Source organism: Mesoplodon mirus (genome assembly GCF_964341445.2).
Source record: "Mesoplodon mirus genome assembly, chromosome: 5".
Taxonomy (NCBI): domain Eukaryota; kingdom Metazoa; phylum Chordata; class Mammalia; order Artiodactyla; family Ziphiidae; genus Mesoplodon; species Mesoplodon mirus.
In genome coordinates, this window is record NC_138980.1 from 117,307,788 (window position 1) to 117,333,456 (window position 25,669).

Consider the following 25,669-nt stretch of genomic DNA (forward strand, 5'->3'; position numbering starts at 1 on the left):
TGTAAATAGTGCTGCTATGAACATTGAGGTGCATGTATCTTTTTGAATTAGAGTTTCGTCTGGATATATGCCCAGGAGTGGGATTGATGGATCATATGGCAGCTGTATTTTTAGTTTTTTAAGGAGCCTCCATACTGTCCTCCATAGTGGCTGCACTAATTTACATTCCCACCAACAGCATAGGAGTGTTGCCTTTTCTCCATACTCTCTCAACCATTGTTTGTAGACTTTTGGTGATGGCCATTCTGACCAATGTGAGGTGGTACCTCATTGTAGTTTTGATTTGTTTTCTCTAATAAGTAGCAATGTTGAGCATCTTTTCATGTGCCTGTTGGCCATCTGTATGTCTTCTTTGGAGGAATGTCTAGGTCTTCTGCCCATTTTTTATTGGGTTGTTTGGGGTTTTTTTGATATTGAGCTATATAAGCTGTTTGTATATTTTGAAAATTAATCCCTTGGTGGCATCACTTGCAAATATTTGCTCCCATTCCATAGGTTGTCTTTTCATTTTGTTTATGGTTTCCTTTGCTGTGTAAAAGCTTTTGAATTTGGTTAGGTCCCATTTGTTTATTTTCTTAGCAATTCTTTAGCTCAACTTGTCATACTCATAGTGGACTAGGGAATCACAGGATAACCTATGCTTGCTTGTCAGTTATAGAGAGGTTGATGGTACAGTGGAGTGTTATATCCATTAATCTCATGCCAATTTGGGTCATGTGAGTGCATCTATGACAGACCAGCAGTTAAATGTTCTCAAAAATACTCCCAAAGTTGTGCCATTTCCTCTTCTTTCCCAACACTTGCAACCCCCAGATTACGCAGGAAACAAGGAATTTTAGAAAGATATCACAGCTCTCTTTCCCAATCAAGAATTCAATATCAGCCAACCAGCATTCACATCAATTACAGAAAAATGAAGGAGAATGTATAACAATTTGAAAAGCAATAAAAGGCCCTTTACTGCCAGGGTAGGGGAAAAAAAAGACAACATACTTGCATTTTGAGGCAATTATTATTAGAATCTCACATTGGTGCATTTTGAAAAAAATGCCTAACAGAAAGAACAATAGATGGCAAATAATGCAGCAAGAATTCTAAGTGGTTTAGTAAAAAATTTTTTGGGATAGAATCAGAGAGCTACATATACCAGGAACATGAAGCAAAGCAGGATTGGTTCAGTGGAATGTAGCATTCCTTGAAGCCAAAGACCTACTAGAACATAATTACAAAGGAGAGCAAGCTTCAGAGCCACAGGAAATCTCCTGAGAGCAACCATGGGGTGGAAGTAATTTTCTCAGAGAATGCATATATTCATTTTAATGGTTTAAAATGATTCATGCACTGGTGGAAGAAAGACATGGAACTTGTCCCCACGTTTTACTTTTCACTTCCCCCATCAAACAAAAGTGTTCTATAATTGGACCTTTAAAGTCAAATCTTTAGTTAGGCAGTTTGAAAGCCTTATATAATTTCATTGAGGGCTTTAGGAAGCAAAGAAATCTCAAATCAGATTTTTAAAAGGGCTTATGGAACAAAACAGTATTTTGAAAGAGATAAAAATTGGTAGCCAGTATGAAATATGGTACAGAATTATTTATATATGTCACCATGCTCTGTAACTTTCAGAAAACTGTACTGTAGTTTCTCAGGGGATTTTGAATTAATCCCCATAGAAGGCCAAAGTAATGTTCTCCAAAGAACGTATAAACCTTTGCAGAAACAATATTAAAGAAATACAGTTGTTTGTTGTATTTATAATATTATGTCCATAAGAATTAAATATCATCTAGAAATTAAGAAAAGTGAGTAAAATAGAGAGTAGAAACTAAGAGTGGAGGATTTAGAAAGTGTACACAGGACCACGATAAATACATTTAAATAGCTTGTTATGTCAGAATTTATTCAAAGAATCAGAAAAAAAATTTTCACAGTTAATTTTGAAGCCTGAGTATCTGTCGCAGGCCTGGCATGTGATGTAGAGGAAGTGTTGGACACAATTCTTTCAGACAAACGATTGTTGCAAATATCAAAAAGCCCTGTGGAACCTATAACATTTCAACATCAATTACTCAGTGCAAAGTTGGGCGTTCCCAATCCACCCTCGCTCCTGACATCAGTTGAGAGTTGCAAGATCTCCAAGACTACCTCTGATTTGATAATTCACTAGACAGACTCACCGAATTCACTTAAAGCTATTATATTCATAGTTACAGTTTATGGCAGTGAAAGGATACAGATAAAAGTCATCCAAGAGAAGAGGCATTTGGGGCAAAATCCGGGAGAATTCAAAACATGAGCTTTCAGTTGCTCTCTCCGTGGAGGCTTGGACAGTGGTAATTCCTCTCAGCAATCATGTATCGCCAACCAGGGAAGCTCACCTCAGCCTTGATGGTCAGAGTTTTTATTGACGCTTAATCGTATAGACATGGTTGAACACCTGCATGGCTGAGTTTAGTCTCCAGCCCTCCAGTGGGTCAAGGTGGCTTACAGCCCCCACCATACATCACATTGTTATCATGGGCTATCTTGTGTGACCCAAGACCCCCATGTACACAAAGACACTCTTATCATGCAGGATTTTCCAAGGGTTTATAGAGATTATCATCCCAGGAGCTGAGGGCAAAGATTAAACCCCCACCCCCCACCCTGCCACCTTGGATAAAGTTAATCTTTCACTGCCCACTTATATTACACAAAGTTGTATGAACTGGACAACCCTTACTGGAATGACGTGTATGTGCAAACACTATGACTATACTAGATTCAACAATCCTGAACTATACAGAAATGTTCGCCTGCTGACAAATTGTTTCTGTTGGCTATGGCCTTACCTCATCTGCACTTTTGGAGGGCAATTGTTTTATTCAAGATGCTTTGGGTTAGAAGACATTTTGACAGCTTCATATTCCTTTCTGCCAATGAGGATTTTTGCTGCAGCACTGTTGGGATGTACTATAGTGAGGACTCATTCCCCAGCTTATTCTTCTGCAGACTGATAATCAATGTAGACTCTTGTTAACAATACTCTTTCCAACAAAAGCCTTTTCCCCCGCTTTGGTGTACATTTTAGAATGTGATTCTCAATATGCACTATTTTCCAAGGAATGTTTCCTAGAATATTGAAATTTACCTGGATACTTGTTTCTTGTTTCCTTATTACATCTGAAAGAATGTACTTATATCTAGGCTAATTTTGTTACAGATTTTCATTGGTTTAGTGGAATTGATTGCAGAGAAAACCATCAGGAATGATATACCAGCCATTCAATCATGAAATGGTTTCAGGGTACTGGTAAATTTTCCTAGAAATTGAATTCACTGAATAATAGCTAGAGTCTATGTCAGATAAAAGACTCAAACTTTAGGTTCAAACTTTTTATATCCAGTCACTAACAGAAGTTTCACAAAGTGCAAAACTTCCAATAAGATTTTTTAAAACGTGATGTAGATTTACACCACTTACTGAAACTTTTAAAAAACAATTTTCTATATATTTTAAACCAATTTTTATTTTGCTTTTTTAATGAAAAGTTTTGATTTTTGGAATGCTCCAATATAAGGCAAAGCAGGATATAACTTAAAATGCAGCTTAGCCTAAAGCATATTAATAATCTAGTCATAGCATCAGAAACAAATGAAGCCTCTTATAAACACTATTCATATGGATAAATATTATGTTTAACATCATTTGTGCATACTAATTCTGTGAAATTTTTCATAAGACTTTAAATCAGCACATTGATTCAAGTTGTAACTGAAATTTTTAAGTCCAAAAATTTCAAGTAATGTTGCAGTATATAAAAATGAGTTTTATCATGCTGAACCATAAACTAGTAAGTATAAGTCCTTTATGTCACCCACAAAAATCAGATTTCATGCTCACATAATATATAAATGGTTACTTTATGAAATAGATACTTAAATCCTAATATCTACCAAATTTCCACTATTTTTAAAATAGATCATAATTTTAACTAGGAATTACTCATTTAAAAATGCCATGAATTCAATGAAATGAAATTGGGATAAATGTAAATTTCTACATGCACTATAAATCCATTTTACAAGCAAGAAATTGGGGAAGTTCTGGCTTTGGAAAAATTTTATGAAAAAATTCAGAGTTTATTTGACCATAAATCAATCCACCATGACCCAAAATGTAATATAGTAGTTTTAAATTTTAGACTGTTTTGATAGAAGCATTGTATCTACAACAAAGGTATGCTTTATTTTTTGAGCCATTGGTATAATAACTAGGTACTATGTCCAAGCAAATACCACACTTTAATAGAACCACAGTTAAACCAGACGGTATCCAATGGAATGAAATCAAGATAAGTCTGAAAATCACCTAACTTGTGGACTTTTTTAAGGAGCCATGAATGATTAGCCTAAAGCATTGAATTTGAGTTTGAAAGGTTTGTGTTATTGTTAAATATGTCAGTGGTGTTTTTCTTTTGATAGCTAGACTTCTATGCTTGTTGAGAATAAAGCTCTAGATTGATAGATGGACGTTAGAAAGAGGCATATTTCAGCCTAATAAGAAGACAGAATTTCAAAGTGTCTGAATACATACCTGCTTTGTTATACTGAGGCTTGCCACAGATAAGCTGAAAGTTCCATGTCAGAAATGTTAGAGAGGGAAGTTGGCACTACCAGATCTATGCCTTCTCTTCCAAGTCTCAGATTTTTCCATTGTATGGACTGAATTCCATAAAAACAGTGTTTCAGGGATGAGAGCTAGAAAAGACTTTTTTTCAAACTTCTTTATAGGCACTCTGGATGAAAGGACAAATAATTGAAATTATATACACTAAGTAAAGAATTCTTAGCTTTTGCACCCCCTCCCAGTACACACACACATACGTTGCCCTAGGCAAATGGGTTTTTATCTCTGTTCTTTCTCCGTTTAGGACCTCAGGTCTGTGTACAGGTATACTCAATAAAGCCAATGCTATGTTTGACACCATTAACAATGCAAATGCAAGTAATAGAGGAAACTTGAGATAGCTTGATTCAACCCTTTTATTTCCACAATATCTGGAATCCCAAATATGGTTCTAGTCTCTACATATCAGAAGAGAAATAATGAAATCTAGAAGGGGATGACCAGAAGGCCACAGGGATAAAGCGATGTCACCTGAGACCTTGCTAAAATAATGACCCGTTAGCCTTGAAGAGCTCAGGGAGACTATAGAAAAATGCTTAAAACCACTTGGCTATTTGGATGATGTGAACATAAATTCCAAAAGGTTAGAACAATGTGAATCTCTTTAAAATTTTTAATGAGGGGCTTCCCTGGTGGTGTGGTGGTTAAGAATCCACCTGCCAATTCAGGGGACACGGGTTCGAGCCCTAGTCCAGGAAGATTCCACATTGCCACGGAGAAACCAAGCCTGTATGCCACAACTACTGAGCCTGTACTCTAGAACCCGCAAGCCACAACTACTGAGCCCACGTGCCTAGAGCCTGTGCTCCACAATAAGAGAAACCACCGCAATGAGAAGCCCGCGCACCACAACGAATAGTAGCCCCTTCTCGCCACAACTAAAGAAAGCCCGCATGCAGCAAAAAAGACCCAATGCAGCCAAAACTAAATAAATTAATTAATTAAATTTTTAAAAAAATTTAATGAGTTAAGTTTAAGACAAATATTAGAAAGAAGTACATCTTTACAAACCTGATGACTTAGTAAATAAGTAGTATGTGCAAGAAATCCCTGAAGGATTTCTCAGTACTTGTGAAAGGCAGAGTCATAACACATGACTGCTAAAAGAACCGGGGATGTGCCCAGCCCTCTGACTGAGTCATGGAAGATAACCTTGCCTTCCTCCGTGATGCTTGGGAGCTTGCTACTGACGATGGCTACTCTTGCCTGAACAGACCATTGTCCCTACCAAAGAATGACAAGCTTCATCTTACAAAAAATATTGCTTCTAGCAACGTTTAATTGTTTTATTTTATCTGATAGTCTCTCTGTGTTGAGATCTGAATCCTCACTACAATCTGATTTGAATTTTATCTAGTATCACAGGAGAGTTGACATAAGAAAACCAAATCCAAGATCTCAATCACATTGAAGCAGTTTCATTATCCTCTCTCTTTTCTCCTGGTTTGTAACTATAGAAGCCTCTCCAAAGTACCTTGAGTGCCTTTTTGTCCAGGTCCCATGTGTTGGGAAAAACCTGAGAGACTCCTAAGCATATCATGTTTGAGTATCTCAGCAAACTTGTTACCAGCTAATTAGCTAAGCTTCCTCCTAAAAACTGAAACTTACGCATACTCTTTTTTTTAATTGAAATATAGTTGAGTTATAATGTTGTGTTAGTTTCTGGTGTACTGCAAAGTGATTCAGTCATACATATATATAAAACTTTTTTTCAGATTCTTTTCCCTTATAGATTATTACAAGATATTGAGTATAGTTTCTTCTGCTATATGGTAGGTCCTTGTTGGTTATCTACTTTATATATAGTAGTATGGATATGTTAATCCAAAATACCTAATTTATCCCTCTTCCCCCCTCCTTTCCCCTTTGGTAACCATAAGTTTGTTTCCTATGTCTGTGAGTCTGTTTCTGTTTGTAAATAAGTTCATTTATATCTTTTTTTTTTAGATTCTGCATATAAGAGATATCATATGATTCTTGTCTTTCTCTGACTTACTTCTCTTAGTATGATAATCACCAGGTCCATCCATGTTGATGCAAATGGCATTACTTCATTCTTTTTTATGGCTCAGTACTATTCCATTGTATATATGTACCACATCTTCTTTATCCATTCCTCTGTCAATGGACATTTAGGTTGCTTCCATGTCTCGGCTATTGTAAACAGGGTCATACTCTTTCTAAAAACTGCCCAACTCTTTCTCAGGTTTACTGTTTTCCCTTCTATATGGAGATTTAATGTTCTCCATCAGTCTTTTCAGACTTTGAATTCAATCTAGGTGCTTAAATCTCTAAAATGTGTATGTGAAAGCACTTTTCCAGAATTTTTACAGATTTTATATAAAGTTAACTAAAAATACTGAGTTTGCATTCCTTTGCCAGGTAAAGCATTGAAATAGCATGCTTTAGCAGGATCTTCCTAGTGTTTGAGATAAGAAACAGCACATGTGCCACATGTTTGCACAGCAAGCACAAGATGTCATGCTAGAATTTGCAAATGTGTGCCTTGTGTTCGCTGCTGTATCATCACTGAGAGACCTCCAAAAATGAAAGTATAGTTTTAGTACTTTTAGATCCTAGATTGGTTGATTCCAATACAGATTTAGGCTATTCTTCTGTGGGTATTTTTGGTTTTTTAATTATCCTGTTTTATGAAACTTCATTTAATTTTTTTAATGAGCACTCAAATATCTATAACTTTCACACATTAAATCAGAAATGTCATAGCTGTATGTAGTTTCAGAGCTGCTATTCTTTCCCTCTGTGTGTTCTCCATATGTGTAAAGAGATAGGTATAACTAATAATTCAACTACTGCTTTGGGGATTGATAGTTCTGTATTGAAACTTGGGCTGAAGACCAGTGATTTAAAAGAAAATTATTTCTTCCTGTATTTCCTTCCCCAAAAGTGGTAAAACACTGTATTTTGAACTGTTGCAGATTTGCAATGAAAGTTATTTAAACTCTATTATGCCAAACATATACATTAAGTTCTCTAGCCGGGCTATGAAATTGGATTTTAGATTCTCTATTAAATTGTTAACACCACAGTCTCAGTGAAGCATTTGAACCCATACATCAGAGAGATTGTCTAGAAACCATAGAATGTACTCTCTTATTTTCTGCTGTTGCAATGACAGCATCTTTCAAGATTTTTGGTGAGTGTTTGCATGGTATATCCTATACATGTGAGCTTTTGCTAACAGAGACATTGTTATTTACTAACACATTTCAGTCCAAAACTAGTTCCTTTTTGGTCAGTGCAAGCCAGAACATTGCTGGCAGTAAAATTTGTATTAAAAGAACATAGATTCAGTTATGCCAGGATGATGAATTCTAGACTTAGCACTGTTCAGTATTCCCTTCTTCAAATATTTATTCAGAAACAGCCTTTGAGATATATTTTGTGTCAAGTTGAAAAATTATTCCCCCACAAGATGGGGATGGCCCTTTGCATTCACCCTCAATGGCTCATAATCTTTCCATGGAACCAGCAGAAAGATTACCGCATATTGTCTGTTGTGTCTATTAATGTGTCATACTCTCTTACTCTCTAGAGCTTTAGAGAAGAATATCTTTATTTTTGTCTTTCCAGGGGACTTTTTGTGATCATGTGAGACTGAACCAACTGAAGAAGGCCATTTTTAAAACATTCCCCTTAATTTCAGAATGTTCAATGATATGGGTTAAATATTCTGTCATGAGATAATGGAGTTTCTTTTCTTTTTCCCCTTTGGGGAATTTTATTTTCAGGTTTCTCTTTGACTATGTAGGCATGTTTCGATCTCAAGCAAGCTAAAAATTATCTTCCAATTTTAAGATGCCTCATAAAGCTAAAAGACAAAATGTTGAAGAGATTTTCACTATACTAGTTGAACACGGAAAAAATATAAATATAAAATAGAATGAATAATAAATGTTCAGAATCTATAGGTTAAAAATGGTAAAATGTTCAAGTTTAAATATTATAAATACATTAATTTCTCTCAAAGTAATTAAAAATTTAATGCCATTCCTATCAGCATCCCAGTGTTTTGCTTTTGTTTCTTTTTTTTCTTCATTTTTAACATACCTTATACGCTTACATTTACTAGCTTCAGTTTTTAAATTTAATTTTATATTGGAATATACAATGTTGTGTTAGTTTCAGGTGTACAGCAAGGTGACTTAGTTATACATATACATGTATTTATTCTTCTTCAAGTTCTTTTCACATTTAGGTTATTACAGAATAATGAGCTAAGTTTCCAGTGCTATACAGTAGGTCCTTGTTGATTATCTATTTGAAATATAGCCGTGTGTATATGTCAATCCCAAACTCCCAATTTATCCCTCCCTACCACCCTTTCCCCCTGGAAACCATAAGTAAGTTCATTCTCTAAGTCTGTGAGTCTGTGTGTTGTAAATAAGTTCATTTGTAACATTTTTTTTCAGATTCCATATAAAAGTAATATCATATGATATTTGTCTTTCTCTGTCTGACTTACTTCACTTAGTATGATAATCTCCAGGTCCATCTATGTTGCTGCAAATGGCATTACTTCATTCTTATTCATAGCTAAGTAATATTCCACTGTATGTATATACCACTTCTTCTTTATCCATTCCTTGTCAATGAACATTTAGGTTGCTTCCATGTTCTGGTGATTGTAAACAGTGCTGCAGTGAACACTGGGGTGCATGTATCCTTTCAAACCATGATTTTCTCTGGATATAAGCCCAGGAGTGAGATTGATGGAACACATGGTAGCTCTATTTTTAGTTTTTCTAAGGAACCTCCATACTGTACTCTGCGGTGGCTGTGACAGTTTACATTCCCACCAGCAGTGTAGGAGGGTTCCCTTTTCTCCACACCCTCTCCAGCATTTATTGTTTGCACACATTTTGATGATGGCCATTCTGACTGGTGTGAGGTGATATCTCATTGTAGATTTGATTGGCATTTCTCTAATAATTAGTGATGTTGAGCATCTTTTCATGTGCCTCTTGGTCACCTGTATGCCTTCTTTGGAGAAATGTCTGTTTAAGTCTTCTGCCCACTTTTTGAATAGGTTGTTTTTTGGGTTTTTTTTTTGTTTGTTTGTTTGTTTTTACATCTTTATTGGAGTATAATTGCTTTACAATGGTGTGTTAGTTTCTGCTTTATAACAAAGTGAATCAGTTATAAATATACATATGTTCCCATATCTCTTCCCTCTTGCATCTCCCTCCCTCCCACCCTCCCTATCCCACCCTTCTAGGTGGCCACAAAGCACCAAGCTGATCTCCCTGTGCTATGCGGCTGCTTCCCACTAGCTATCTATTTTACGTTTGGTAGTGTATATACGTCCATGCCACTCTCTCACTTTGTCACAGCTTACCTTTCCCCCTCCCCATATCCTCAAGTCCATACTCTAGTAGGTCTGTGTCTTTATTCCTGTCTTACCCCTAGGTTCTTCATGACATTTATTTTCTTAGATTCCATATATATGTGTTAGCGTATGGTATTTGGCTTTCTCTTTCTGAATTATTCACTCTGTATGACAGACTCTAGGTCCATCCACCTCATTACAAATAACTGTTTCATTTCTTTTTATGGCTGAGTAATATTCCATTGTATATATGTGCCACATCTTCTTTATCCGTTCATCCAATGATGGGCACTTAGGTTGTTTCCATCTCCTGGCTATTGTAAATAGGGCTGCAATGAACATTTTGGTACATGACTCTTTTTGACTTATGGTTTTCTCAGGGTATATACCCAGTAGTGGGATTGCAGGGTCATATGATAGTTCTATTTGTAGTTTTTTAAGGAACCTCCATACTGTTCTCCATAGTGGCTGTACCAATTCACATTCCCACCAGCAGTGCAAGAGTGTCCCCTTTTCTCAACACCCTCTCCAGCATTTATTGTTTCTAGATTTTTTGATGATGGCCATTCTGACTGGTGTGAGATGATATCTCATGGTAGTTTTGATTTGCATTTCTCAAATGAGTAAAGATGTTGAGCATTCTTTCATGTGTTTGTTGGCAATCTGTATATCTTCTTTGGAGAAATGTCTATTTAGGTCTTCTGCCCATTTTCGGATTGGGTTGTTTGATTTTTTGGTATTGAGCTGCATGAGCTGCTTGTAAATTTTGGAGATTAACCCTTTGTCAGTTGCTTCATTTGCAAATATTTTATCCCATTCTGAGGGTTCTCCTTTCATCTTGTTTATGGTTTCCTTTGCTATGCAAAAGCTTTGAAGTTACACTAGGTCCCATTTATTTATTGATTGATTGATTTTTCCATTTCTCTAGGAGGTGGGTCAAAAAGGATCTTGCTGTGATTTATGTCATAGAGTGTTCTGCCTATATTTTCCTCTAAGAGGTTGATAGTTTGTGGCCTTACACTTAGGTCTTTAATCCATTTTGAGCTTATTTTTGTGTATGGTGTTAGGGAGTGTTCTAATCTCACACTTTTACATGTAGCTGTCCACTTTTCCCAGCACCACTTATTGAAGAGGCTGTCCTTTCTCCACTGTACATTCCTGCCTCCTTTTTCAAAGATAAGGTGACCATATGTGTGTGGGTGTATCTCTGGGATTTCTATCCTGTTCCATTGATCTATCTTTCTGTTTTTGTGCCAGTACCATACTGTCTTGATTACTGTAGCTTTGTCGTATAGTCAGAAGTCAGGAAGCCTGGTTCCTCCAGCTCCATTTTTCGTTCTCAAGATTGCTTTGGCAATTCGGGATCTTTTGTGTTTCCATACAAATTGTGAAGTTTTTTGCTGTAGTTCTGTGAAAAATGCCAGTGGTAGTATGACAGGGATTGCATTGAATCTGTAGATTGCTTTGGGTAGTAGAGTCATTTTCACAATGTTGATTCTTCCAATCCAAGAACATGGTATATCTCTCCATCTATTTGTATCATCTTTAATTTCTTTCATCAGTGTCTTATAATTTTCTGCATACAGGTCTTTTGTCTCCTTAGGTAGGTTTATTCCTAGCTATTTTTTTCTTTTTGTTGCAATGGTAAATGGGAGTGTTTTCTTGATTTCACTTTCAGATTTTTCATCATTACTGTATAGGAATGCCAGAGATTTCTGTGCATTAATTTTGTATCCTGCTACTTTACCAAATTCATTGATTAGCTCTAGTAGTTTTCTGGTAGCATCTTTAGGATTCTCTATGTAGACTATCATGTCATCTGCAAACAGTGGCAGCTTTACTTCTTTTCTGATTTGGATTCCTTTTATTTCCTTTTCTTCTCTGACTACTGTGGCTAAAACATCCAAAACTATGTTGAATAAGAGTGGTGAAAGTGGGCAACCTTGTCTTGTTCCTGATCTTAGTGGGAAAGCATTCAGTTTTTCACCATTGAGGACGATGTTGGCTGTTGGTTTGTCATATATTGCCTATATTATGTTGAGGAAAGTTCCCTCTATGCCTACTTTCTGCAGGGTTTTTATCATAAATGGGTGTTGAATTTTGTCAAAAGCTTTCTCTGAATCTATTGAGATGACCATATGGTTTTTCTCCTTCAATTTTTTAATATGGTGTATCACATTCATTGATTCATGTATATTGAAGAATCCTTGCATTCCTGGAATAAACCCCACTTGATCATGGTGTATGATCCATTAATGTGCTTTTGGATTGTGTTTGCTAATATTTTGTTGAGGATTTTTGCATCTATGTTCATCAGTGATATTGGCCTGTAGTTTTCTTTCTTTGTGACATCCTTGTCTGGTTTTGGTATCAGGGTGATGGTAGCCTCGTAGAATGAGTTTGGGAGTGTTCCTCCCTCTGCTATATTTTGGAAGAATTTGAGAAGGATAGGTGTTAGCTCTTCACTAAATGTTTGATAGAAGTCGCCTGTGATGCCATCTGGTCCTGGGCTTTTGTTTGTTGGAAGATTTTTAATCACAGTTTCAATTTCAGTGCTTGTGATTGGCCTGTTCATATTTTCTATTTCTTCCTGATTCAGTCTTGGCAGGTTGTGCATTTCTAAGAATTTGTCCATTTCTTTCAGGTTGTCCATTTTATTGGCATAGAGTTGCTTATAGTAATCTCTCATGATCTTTTGTATTTCTGCAGTGTCAGTTGTTACTTCTCCTTTTTCATTTCTGATTCTATTGACTGGAGTTTTCTCCCTTTTTTTCTTGATGGGTCTGGCTAATGGTTTATCAATTTTGTTTATCTTCTCAAAGAAGCAGCTTTTAGTTTTATTGATCTTTGCTATCATTTCCTTCATTTCTCTTACATTTATTTCTGACCTGATATTTATGATTTCTTTTCTTCTGTTAAATTTGGGGGGTTTTGTTCTTCTTTCTCTAATTGCTTTAGTTGCAAAGTTAGGTTGTTTATTCGAGATGTTTCCTGTTTCTTAAGGTAGGATTGTATTGCTCTAAACTTCTCTCTTAGAACTGCTTTTGCTGCATCCCATAGGTTTTGGGTCATCGTGTCTCCATTGTCATTTGTTTCTAGGTATTTTTTGATTTCCTCTTTGATTTCTTCAGTGATCACTTCGTTATTAAGTAGTGTATTGTTTAGTCTCCATGTGTTTGTATTTTTTACAGATCTTTTCCTGTAATTGATATCTAGTCTCAGCATTGTGGTCGGAAAAGATACTTGATACAATTTCAATGTTCTTAAATTTACCAAGGCTTGATTTGTGACCCAAGATATGATGTATCCTGGAGAATGTTCCATGAGCACTTGAGAAAAATGTGTATTCTGTTGTTTTTGGGTGGAATGTCCTATAAATATCAATTAAGTCCATCTTGTTTAATGTATCATTTAAAGATTGTGTTTCCTTATTTATTTTCATTTTGGATGATCTGTCCATTGGTGAAAGTGGGGTGTTAAAGTCCCCTACTATGATTGTGTTACTGTCGATTTCCCCTTTTATGGCTGTTAGTATTTGCCTTATGTATTGAGGTGCTCCTATGTTGGGTGCATAAATGTTTACAATTGTTATATCTTCTTCTTGGATCGATCCCTTTATCATTATGTAGTGTCCTTCTTTGTCTCTTCTAATAGTCTTTATTTTAAAGTCCATTTTGTCTGATATGAGAATTGCTACTCCAGCTTTCTTTTGGTTTCCATTTGCATGGAATATCTTTTTCCATCCCCTCACTTTCAGTCTGTATGTGTCTCTAGGTCTGAAGTGGGTCTTTTGTTGACAGCATATATATGGGTCTTGTTTTTGTATCCATTCAGCCAGTCTGTGTCTTTTGGTGGGAGCATTTAATCCATTTACATTCAAGGTAATTATCGATATGTATATTCCTATTCCCATTTTCTTAATTGTTTTGGGTTTGTTATTGTAGGTGTTTTCCTTCTCTTGTGTTTCTTTCCTAGAGAAGATCCTTTAGCATTTGTTGTAAAGCTGGTTTGGTGGTGCTGAACTCTCTCAGCTTTTGCTTGTCTGCAAAGGTTTCAATTTCTCCATCAAATCTGAATGAGATCCTTGATGGGTAGAGTAATCTTGGTTGTAGGTTTTTCTCCTTCATCACTTTAAATATGTCCTGCCTGTCCCTTCTGGCTTGCAGAGTTTCTGCTGAAAGATCAGCTGTTAGCCTTATGGGGATTCCCTTGTGTGTTATTTGTTGTTTTTCCCTTGCTGCTTTTAATATGTTTTCTTTGTATTTAATTTTTGACAGTTTGATTAATATGTGTCTTGGCGTATTTCTCCTTGGACTTGTCCTATATGGGAGTCTCTGTGCTTCCTGGACTTGATTAACTGTTTCCTTTCCCATATTAGGGAAGTTTTCAACTATAATCTCTTCAAATATTTTCTCAGTACCTTTCTTTTTCTCTTCCTCTTCTGGAACCCCTATAATTCAAATGTTGGTGCATTTAATGTTGTCCCAGAGGTCTCTGAGACTGTCCTCAGTTCTTTTCATTCTCTTTCCTTTATTCTGCTCTGCAGTAGTTATTTCCAATATTTTATCTTTCAGGTCACTTATCCGTTCTTTTGCCTCAGTTATTCTACTATTGATCCCTTCTAGAGTATTTTTAATTTCATTTATTGTGTTGTTGCTTGTTTCATCTTTAATTCTTCTAGGTCCTTGTTAAATGTTTCTTGCATTTTCTCAATTTTCAAGATTTTGGATCATCTTTACTATCATTATTCTGAATTCTTTTTCAGGTAGACTGCCTATTTCCTCTTCATTTGTTAGGTCTGGTGGGTTTTTATCTTGCTCCTTCATCTGCTGTGTGTTTTTCTGTCTTCTCATTTTCCTTATCTTACTGTGTTTGGGGTCTCCTTTTTGCAGGCTGCAGGTTCGTAGTTCCCGTTGTTTTTGGTGTCTTTCCCCAGTGGCTAAAGTTGTTTCACTGGGTTGTGTAGGCTTCCTGGTGGAGGGGACTAGTACCTGTGTTCTGGTGGACGAGGCTGGATCTTGTCTTTCTGGTGGGCAGGTCCACATCTGGTGGTGTGTTTTGGGGTGTCTGTGGACTTATGATTTTAGGCAGCCTCTCTGCTAATGGGTGGGGTTGTGTTCTTGTCTTACTAGTTGTTTGGCTTAGGGTGTCCAGCACTGTAGCTTGCTGGTCCTTGAGTGCAGCTGGGTGTTGGTGTTGAGATGGAGATCTCTGGGAGATTTCTGCCATTTGATATTATGTGGAGCTGGGAGGTCTTTTATTGACCAGTGTCCTGAAGTTGACTGTTATAAACAGGAGAAGAAAGAAAGAAAGAAAGAAAGAGAGAGAGGGAGGGAGGGACGAAGGAAGGAAGGACAGAAAGAAAGAAGGAAAGAGAGACTGGGGGAGAGAGAGAGAAAGAAAGAAGATAAAATAAAATAAAATAAAGATAAAATAAAGTTATTAAAATAAAAAATAATTAAGAAAAAAATTTTTAAGTAAAAAACAAACAAAACAATACGGACAGATAGAACCCTAGGACAAATGGTGAAAGCAACGCTATACAGACAAAATCTCACACAGAAGCATACACATACACACTCACAAAAAGAGGAAAAGGGGAAAAAGTAATAAATCGTGCTCTCAAAATCCACCTCCTCAATTTGGGATGATCTGTTGTCTACTCAGGTAATCCACAGATGCAGGGTACATCAAGTTGATTGTGGAGATTTAATCCACTGCTCCTCAGGCTGCTGGGAGAGATTTCCCTTTCTCTTCTTTGTTCGCACAGCTCCCGAGTCTCAGCTTTGGATTTGGCCCCGCCTCTGCGTGTAGGTCGCTGGAAGGCGTCTGTTCTTTGCTCAGACAGGACGGGGTTAAAGGAGCAGCTGAATCAGGGGCTCTGGCTCACCCAGGCCGGGGAGAGGGAGGGGCATGATGTGGGGCGAGCCTGCAGCAGCAGAGGCCGGCAGGACGTTGCATCAGCCTGAGGCGTGCCATGCGTTTTCCCAGGGAATTTGTCCCTGGATCCCGGGACCCTGGCAGTGGTGGGCTGCATAGGCTCCCCGGAAGGGAGGTGTGGATAGTGACCTGTGCTCACACACAGGTTTCTTGGTGGTGGCAGCAGCATCCTTAGTGTCTCATGCCCGTCTCTGAGGTCCACGCTGTTAGCTGCGGCTTGCGCCCATCTCTGGAGCTCCTTTAAGCAGTGCTTTCAATCCCCTTTCCTTGCGCACCAGGAAACAAAGAGGGAAGACAAAGTCTCTTGCCTCTTTGGCAGGTCCAGACTTTTCCCTGGACTAGCCGTGGTGCACTAACCCCTTCAGGCTGTGTTCACGCCGCCAACCCCAGTCCTCTCCCTGCACTCTGACAGAAGCCTGAGCCTCAGCTCCGAGACCCGCCTGCCCCGGCGGGTGAGCAAAGAAGCCTCTTGGGCTGGTGATTGCCGGTCAGCACCGATCCTCTGTGCGGGAATCTCTCCGCTTTGCCTTCTGTACCCCTGTTGCTACGCTCTCCTCTGCGGCCCTGAAGCTTCCCCCCTCCGCCACCCACAGTCTCCGCCCACGAAGGGGCTTCCTAGTGTGTGGAAACCTTTCCTCCTTCACAGTTCCCTCCCACTGGTGCAGGTCCTGTCCCTATTGTTTTGTCTCTGTTTATTATTTTGCCCTATCCAGGTACCTGGGGAGTTTCTTGCCTTTTGGGAGGTCTGAGGTCTTCTGCCAGCATTCAGTAGGTGTTCTGTAGGAGTTGTTCCACGTGTATTTCTGATGTATCTGTGGGGAGGAAGGTGATCTCCGCGTCTTACTCTTCCGCCATCTTCCAGTTTTTTATTATTTTGACATTGAGCTACATGAGCTCTTTGTAAATTTTGGAGATTAATCCCTTTTCTGTCACAGCATTTGCAAATATTTTCTCCCATTCCGTGGGTTGTATTTTCATTCTGTTTATGGTTTCCTTTGCTGTGCAAAAGCTTTTAAGATTAATTAGGTCCCAGTTGTTTATTTTTGTTTTCATTATGCTAGGAGATGGATTAAAAAAGATACTGCTGCAATTTATGTCAAAGAATGTTCTGCCTAGTTTCTCCCCTAAGAGTATTATAGTATCCAGTCTTACATTTAGGTCCTTAATCCATTTTGAGTTTATTTTTATGCATGGTGTTAAAGAATGTTCTAATTTCATTTTTTTACTTGTAGCTGTCCATTTATCCCAACACCATTTATTGAAGAGACTGTCTTTTCTCCACTGCACTGTATATTCTTGCCTCCTTTGTCGTAGATTAATTGACCATAGGTGCATGGGTTTATGTCTATTCTATTCCATTGATCTATATTTCTGTTTTTTATGCCAGCACCGTACTGCTTTGATGACTGTACCTTTGTAGTATAGTCTGAAGTCAGGGAGCTTCATTCCTCCAGCTCTGTTTTTCTATCTCAAAATTGCTTTGCCCATTCAGGGTCTTTTATGTTTCCATACATATTTTAAAATTTATTGTTCTAGTTCTGTGAAAAATACCATTAGTAATTTGATAGGGATTGCAGTGAATCTATAGTTTGCCATGGGTAGTGTAGTCATTTTCACAATATTGATTCTTCCAATCCTAGAATATGGTATATCTTTCCATCTGTTTCTGTCATCTTCTATTTCTTTCATCAGCATCTTACAGTTTTTGGAATACAGGTCTCTTGCCTCCTTAGGTAGGTTTATTCCTAGGTATTTTATTGTTTTTGAAGCAATAGTAAATGGTATTATTTCCTTAATTCCTCTTTCTGATCTTTCATTGTTAGTGTGTAGAAATACAACAGATTTCTCCGTATTAATTTTGTATCCTGTAACTTCACCAAATTTAACCTCCAGGTGTTTGTGTTTTATACAGGTTTTTTTTTTTCCTGTAATTGATTTCTAATCTCATAGCTTTGTAGTTGGAAAAGATGCTTGATATGATTTCAATTTTCTTAAATTTACCAACACTTTATTTGTGTCTCAGTATGTGATCTATCCTGGAGAATGTTCCATGTACATTTGAGAAGAAAGTGTATTCTGCTGCTTTCAGATGGAATGTCCTATAATTGAGCCTATCTGGTCTAATGTGTCACTTAAGCCTTCTGTCTCCTTATTGATTTTCTATCTGGATGATCTGTCCATTGATGAAAGTGGGGTATTAAAGTTCCCCACTATTATTGTGTTACTGTTGATTTCTCCTTTTATAGATTTTAGCATTTGCCTTATATATTGAGGTGCTCCTATGTTTGGGGCACATGTATTTACAATTATTATATCTTCTTCTTGGATTCCTTGATCATTATGTAGTGTCCTTCTTTGTCTCTTGTAACAGGCTTTATTTTAAAGTCTATTTTGTCTGATATGAGTATTGCTGCTCCAGCTTTTGATTCGCATTTGCATGGAATACCTTTTTCCATCTCCTCACTTTCAGTCTATATGTGTCCCTAGATCTGAAGTGGGTCTCTCTTAGACAGCATATATATGGGTCTTGTTTTTGTATCCATTCAGCCAGTCTATGTCTTTTAGTTGGAGCATTTGATCTGTTTATGCTTAAGGTAATTATTGATATGTATGTTCTTACTGCCATTTGGTTGTTTTGGTTTTCTTTTTGTAGGTCTTTTTTCTTCCCTTCCTCGCTTGTTCTCTTCTTTTGTCATCTGATGACTGACTTTAGTGCTGTGTTTAGACTCATTTTTCTTTTGTGTGTGTGTACCTATTGTGGATTTTCAGTTTGCAGTGACCATGAGGTTTTGATAAAGGCGGTCTGTATATAAACAAGATTGTTTAAGTTGCTGGTCTTTTAATTTCAAGTACATTTCCAGTATCCTGCATTTGTACTCTCTTTTTCTCACAATTGCTGGCTTTGATATCATATTTGTGTGTGGATGATTTCCTACTTCTACTGTATGTTTGCCTTTACCTCTGAGCTTTCCCATTTATAATTTTCTCATTTGTAGTTGTGGCCTTTTCTTTTCCACCTAGAGAAGTTCCTTTAGCATTTGTTGCAAAGCTGGTCTGGTGGTGCTGAATAATCTTAGCTTTGACTTCTCTGTTGAATCTGAATGAGAGCCCTGCTGGATAGAGTATTCTTGGTTGTAGGTTCTTCCCTTTCCTCACTTTATATGTATAGTGCCACTCCCTTCTAGCTTGTAGAGTTTTTGCTGAGAGATCAGCTGATTACCTTATGAGAATTCCCTTGTGTGTTATCTGTTGCTTTTCCCTTGTTGCTTTTATTATTTTTTTCTTTTATTATTTTTTTGTCATCTTGATTACTATGTGTCTTGGTGTGTTCCTCCTTAGGTGTAGCCTGCCTGGGACTCTCTGTGCTTCCTGGACTTGGGTGACTATTTCCTTTCCCATGTCAGGGAATTTTTCAGCTATTATCTCTTCAAATATTTTCTCAGGTCCTTTCTATCTCTCTTCTCCTTCTGGGACCCTTGTAATGTGAATGTTGGTGTGTTTATGTTGTCCCAGAGGTGTCTCAGGCTGTTTCATTTCTTTTCATTCTTTTTTATTTATTCTGTTCTGCAGCAGTGATTTCCACCATTCTGTCTATCAGATCACTTATCCATTCTTCTGCTTCAGTTATTCTGCTATTGATTCCTTCTAGGATATTTTTCATTTCATTTATTCTATTATTCATCTCTGTTTGTTTCTAGGTCTTTGTTAAACATTTCTTGCATTTTTTTGATCTGTACCTCCATTCTTTTTCCAAGATCTTGGATCATCCTTACTATCATTACTCTGAATTCTTTTTTGGGTAGATTGCCTATCTGCACTTCACTTAGTTGTTCTTCTGGGGTTTTATCTTGTTCCTTCATCTAGGACATACCCTTCTGCCATCTCATTTTGTCTAATTTTCTTTGATTGATCGTTCTTTAATTGATCATTCTGCAGGCTGCTAGGTTGTAATTCTTCTTGCTTCTGCTCTCTGCCCCCTGGTGGATGAGCCTGTCTAAGAGGCTTGTGCAGGCTTCCTGGTGTGAGGGACTGGATCCTGACCACTGGTGGGTGGGCAGGGCTGTGCTCAGGAAGACTTTAAGCAAACTGTCTGCTGATGGGTGGAGCTGTGTTTCCACCCTGTTGGTTGTTTGGCCTGAGGAGACTCAGCACTGGAGCCTACAGGCTGTTGGTTAAGGCTAGGTGTGAGGAGGAAATGGCAGCCTCCAGGAGGGCTCACAGAATGAGAACTCATCAGAGCTGCCACTGCCAGTGTCTTTGTCCTGGCAATGAGCCACAGTTGCCCTCTGCCTCCACAGGAGACCCTCCAATACTAGCAGGTAGGTCTGGCCCAGTCTCTTTGGAGGTCACTCCTTTTTTCCTTGAGTTCTTGTGTGCACGAGACCTTGTGTGCATCCTCCAAGAGCGGAGTTTCTGTTTCCCCCCGTCCTATGGAATTCCTGCAGTCAAATCCTGCTGACCTTCAAAACCAGATTCCCACGGGCTCCTCCTCACAGAGGAGGAGAAAAATGGACATAAACACCTCAAAAAAGCTTTGAAAGAAAAGAAGTATGAAGCAGTCATGGGATGCCAACATGTCAGAATATTATAGGTCACAAGAGTATTGTATGGATCCAGGAATTAATAGACAAGGCAAGAAAAAAGTAGTTACTAGCATTGATTGTGGTTGTCTCTTTTGATAATGGGTTAATTTTGTTCTCTATGTGAGAAGTAAGCCACAGACATTGTGATAGAGACCGTTATGCTCACCAGATATCCACATGCTCCTCTCCATTTCCCAGCCTCCTTTGCAGTTGGGCTGAGGTCATATAATTAGTTGAGGTCAATGAGATGTATCCAGAAATGATTTAAGCTGCTTCCATACCTGTTTTTTTTAAACATCCTGTGTAATCCAACAGCTTTCTCTTTCATTGCCCCTTATGAATGTGGATGCCGCGTTTTTCATATAATGGTGGTAACTTGCAACAGCCTGGATCTCTGCATTACTCCTTAGAAGAAAAAACCTTCAGCAAGCTGCCTAACCAACAGCAGCCTGTGACAGAAGCAAAAAATAAATATCTGTTGCATTAAAAAAAAAAACCTGACCTTTTAAAAAAAATGATAAATCTATGTATTCCTGCCTCAGACAGTTGAAATACATTTTCAACTTATTTAAGTCTTTAAATATTCATTGGCTAGTCAATTTAAAGATGATTATTAAAAAGAAGCTGAATTATGTCTTGAAAAATATAACAAGATTAGTTTCAAATCTCACATATGAGAAAAATGATCCAAACAAGAAAATAATAAAAATAATTCCCAAGAAAAAGAAGGCCATATGATTGATAGTCTGTTCATCTTTACTAGGTTTTCCAGGGCAATTTTGACAATGATACCCACAGAAAAAACGTCATTGACCCTCCCATCTATGCACGGCACATAAGGATCCTTCCTTGGTCTTGGTATGGGAGGATCACGCTGCGGTCGGAGCTGCTGGGCTGCACAGAGGAGGAGTGAGGAGACCCCACAGCCCTCATCTCTATTTCCCTAAAAGTATCTCCACGGAATGAACTCTGCAAAATCTATCGGAAACTGAATGGAATTTTTCATGAAAAAGTGATCAAATTACGGTAGGCCATTAACTGTCTTCTTAAGGAGGTCTAAGCCTGCCTTTTCAAAGGTTTAATTTGATAGTTATCATTTAAATTTCTTAAGCAACATCACATTAGCTGTGAATTACTTTTCACATTGTTTTCTGACTTCATACTGGTTGAAATATATTAGGCAAAGAAAGTAGCACTCTTGATAGATAGCAAGGGTAAAAAAAATCTCATAGTTATCAAATAAAAGCAAGAGTTGTTAGAGCTTTCATAATCAATACTCAACTTGTTCTTATAAAAAGAATACTGCGATGTTAGCAATAAGTTTTTTTCCCTTCTGTAATGAGTCTATATTATCCTAATTATTTCCCTGTGCCTGACAAACACTAACCAAAATTTGAAGAAGAATCTGTAACATGCAGTACTAACTGAAATTATGATTCTCATCTTACTTTTATTTCTAATCAGAGATTATGTGATCTTTCTCTTAGTGCTATTCTATATTCTATATATTATATATTGCCTGAATAAGTCCATACTTTTCCCAATTGACTTTTGTCCTATTACTTGCCTAAAAGAAGTATCATGTTTGTGTGTGTGTGTGTGTATATATATATACACACACGCACATACATATACACATATATATACATATATACATGAAACATGATTATCAGTAGATTGAGCATATTTAGTATCAGTAGATTGAATCTGCAATTCTCTTGTTTTTGAAGGAAGCTATAACTATGTAATCTCCAAATATTTCCTTTATAAAGGAAATACTACCATTTTGCAAAATTAACAACAAAATCACATTATGTTTCTTTAAGAAAAAATTTAAATCTTTGTTTTGATGGTATTTCCATAGCCTTATCTTTACTTTAAAATAAGAGAAAAATTGTCTATTTTTTTTTTAGCAAATATTGACACAGTGCTGCATAACTTGGCCAAGCATATTCATCATTTCTTTCTTCATCTCTGCACTTCCTGTGAAACTAGAATTTTATTGAGGTTTGAAATTAGTGGTGGTTTCTCAGGAAAGCACAGTGCATAGACATTTGTGAGAAGAGAAGCGTTTACTAATGACAAAAACCATTTTCAGGGTGAAAATTGATTTCTATCTATTTTGCTTCAAAGGTCCTGAAAAAATAATAAGAAATTATCATAATGATTTGTTATTGATAATGAGATTTCATTGCCATTCTCTCAAATTAAGGCTCACACTGCCTCCATGAAAGTCCTCAACATCTAATTTATAAGCTTTACAAGTATTTCTTTTATAAGGCTTAGACACAGAATTACTGGGGTTTTAAATTGTGTCCTGAAAAAGAAAGTATGGTATGTGTACAAAACATTGACGTCCTGTACAACACTGCTAAGTTCTTTTTCTCCTTATTGTTTGTGCTGCATAACAGAAGCCACTAGAATGTTACTGTCTTGTCTGTCCATCTGTTAACAGCATTTCTTGATGATGTATATATGGAGTGGGTCTTCAATCATAGTGAAGAATTTAAAGAGAAAGTCAATCATAATGGCATTTTTAATAAGAGCAATATTAGGACTGGCTGGCCACATATTTGTCCTATGCCCACATGCTTTCTGCTTCAGGCTCCTATTATAAAATTGTTGATTTGAAGCATCTGAAATGGTGATCAGTTTTTAGCATCTTTCTTTCAAAAACAAAATTGCCATGTCATCAATATCATCTTTTTAAGATAATTTTAAATTAGGAATTTAAGTATTTTTAATTTGCTAAATTTTAAGGTCATGTTACAAATAATTGCTTAGGTCCCAAGCCATACACACACTCACTATGTAGCCAATGGCCCTTATTTCTTTAAAGATTTACTGTCCCACCAAATTTCTAGCCATTTTCTCTTGCAGGTTATGCACAATTCTTGATTCTTTTCAGAGTTTTTAAAATTATGAGTAATTTTTTGTAATGATTTACTTTCTCAAAATTATTCATGGCTTCTTATGATGTTTGTTTTCAATTTTATTTTATTGGTAGTTTTTCAAAAAAATATTTTCAAAGGGAGTTAAAATTCTGTTACCTTTTAGAAATACATACAAATGGCTTTCTGTTGCTTGCGCATTTTCTCTCTGCTCTATGTTTTTCACCAACATGACATATCATGGGATATCTCTTTATCCCATGATGCCCCAAATTAATGACAACAAAGGGATTCCTACATGTGGTAATGTTAATAATTATTGTGAAATAGTATGTAGCTTTTGTGTCATTTGTATCAATGACAAAGTGAAGCAAATTTATTTAAATTCACAGTAAAACAAGGAAAATCTCATAAGAAGAACAAGGCACAGAAGAATCACCTAGCCTTTACCATATTGAATAACTATAATATGCTAATTTTATAATCTATGAAATTACAATTTTAAACATATCCAGTTTATCTATGTCTTATTAAAAGCATTTATCATAATCACTAATTCTAATTTTAGGGTTGACTTTCTCTTTCTGAATGGCTTCATAAGGGTTTATGTGAATTTTGAAGACTTAGGGTACTAATGATTGTATCTTTACTAGTCAACAAATTATGAAATATAATATTCACTGCTGGCATCTGATGTGTCAGTAAGTACAGAAATAACAAAGACACAAATAACCTTTGCAAACTTTCAAGCTGTGTTATATTCTAATGTTGGGCTTTTTCTTTGTATATATACTTAAATCATGTAGGATGTTGTAAAATCAGTATGACCTTGTCTTCAGAGTTAAAATAAACTTTTGAAAACCTGGGATACTTTACTTTTGAAGCAGTTGTAATCAAACAAACACATTTGTAAGAACACACAAATTGTCTGAATGTCAATACCCACTACCCCTCTTAACTACATGCTGGTTTACTTTTTCTTTATACAGAAAAATGAAACAAGCACAGAAAAAAAGGAACTCACAATAGCCTTCAAATGTACATTGATATCAGCCAAATTGGCCTTTCCAAACTTATTAAAATGTGTGCATTTCTCCTTTTAGCTGTGGACATTTTATTGGAATACTAATAACCCAGTCAGTCATTTTTTTGTCTCATGCCTATTTAAAGTCTTGTGCTCCAGGATTGATCTGCCTATTGGTAAACAGATGCTATTGCTGTTATTTCTGTTGTTTAAGTACATGATTCTCAGGAGTATATGAAGAGATCTAGTTAATAGTAAGCAATAACACAAACACTTATAGTATATTTATCCAGGTAACTTTAGCTGCTGCTTAAAGAAAATCATAACACTTGGCTTCTTCATAAACCCTGTTTCAGCCTCTCTGAAAGTCACTGGTAAAATATTGAGTCTGAGTACTTCCCACTTTTAAGATATTTTCTTAAGATTCAAAAAATTTAGGAAAAAAATGTTGACTCAGTTGTGCTTCAGTGAATCTCTGATAGTTCTCATAATAACTTATATATGTTTACGTATTCATACATGTTCCTATTTAACTGCATTTTAATGTGAATGGTTCAACAGGATTCCATTGTTTGCCTAATTTTCACACACAAGCACACACCAATGTGTTTATATTAAATACAATTATATATATATATATATATATATATCTCTTTTTTCAATAAGTCCAATAAAGAATTATGACAACATCTATACAGGATAAAAAGTCATTGTCATATATTCAACAGAAAATTTTCAACTATGAGACTTTTAAAATTACTGGTTCAAGAACATTTCCAAGGAGGAAAGTCTGATCCTGTGGAAGTTTGACTTCAAAAATCTACTAAAGGTAACTTCATGAATGGAAAATATTCTCTCTCTATAACCTAAAATTTTAAAACATACAGCACTTCAGCTTTGAGTACATGATTTTAAGTGGAGATTTTGATAAATAAACATTAATTTTTACTGTTAGAAATGCCTTGCTCTCTCTCTTCCCAAAGACTAGTTTAAAACAATATTAACAATAGAGTTAGTGTGTTACTTATTTGTGAAAAATATTGCCACAAAGGTTTCTTTGAGATGCAAAAGGACCCTCTCACCTGAGCAGTTAAACTTGAGGATTAAACCACTTTGCTGGTTGAGAAATATCTGAACTACCCTGAAAGAGAATGCATTGTCATTGTCCTTACAAAGAAAGAACACCTAGGGTAAGTAGCAACTTTTCCATTG

At 36.6% G+C, this 25,669-nt stretch overlaps 1 protein-coding gene across 3 annotated transcripts in view; it reads left to right on the forward strand.

Moving 5' to 3' along the window:
* EDIL3 (EGF like repeats and discoidin domains 3) overlaps nucleotides 1–24,921 on the forward strand; it is a 438,162-nt gene extending 413,241 nt beyond the window's left edge. Inside the window, exon 11 of one of the 3 annotated variants that reach the window (XM_082623484.1) lies at nucleotides 21,306–24,920. In XM_082623484.1, the coding sequence (XP_082479610.1) occupies nucleotides 21,306–21,455 (150 nt within the window). In that variant the 3' untranslated portion in view covers nucleotides 21,456–24,920. Of the gene's footprint in view, nucleotides 1–21,305 lie in introns of all 3 variants that reach the window. The other 2 variants (XM_082623486.1, XM_082623485.1) reach the window with 2 other exon arrangements.
* The last annotated feature ends 748 nt before the right edge of the window (nucleotides 24,922–25,669 follow it).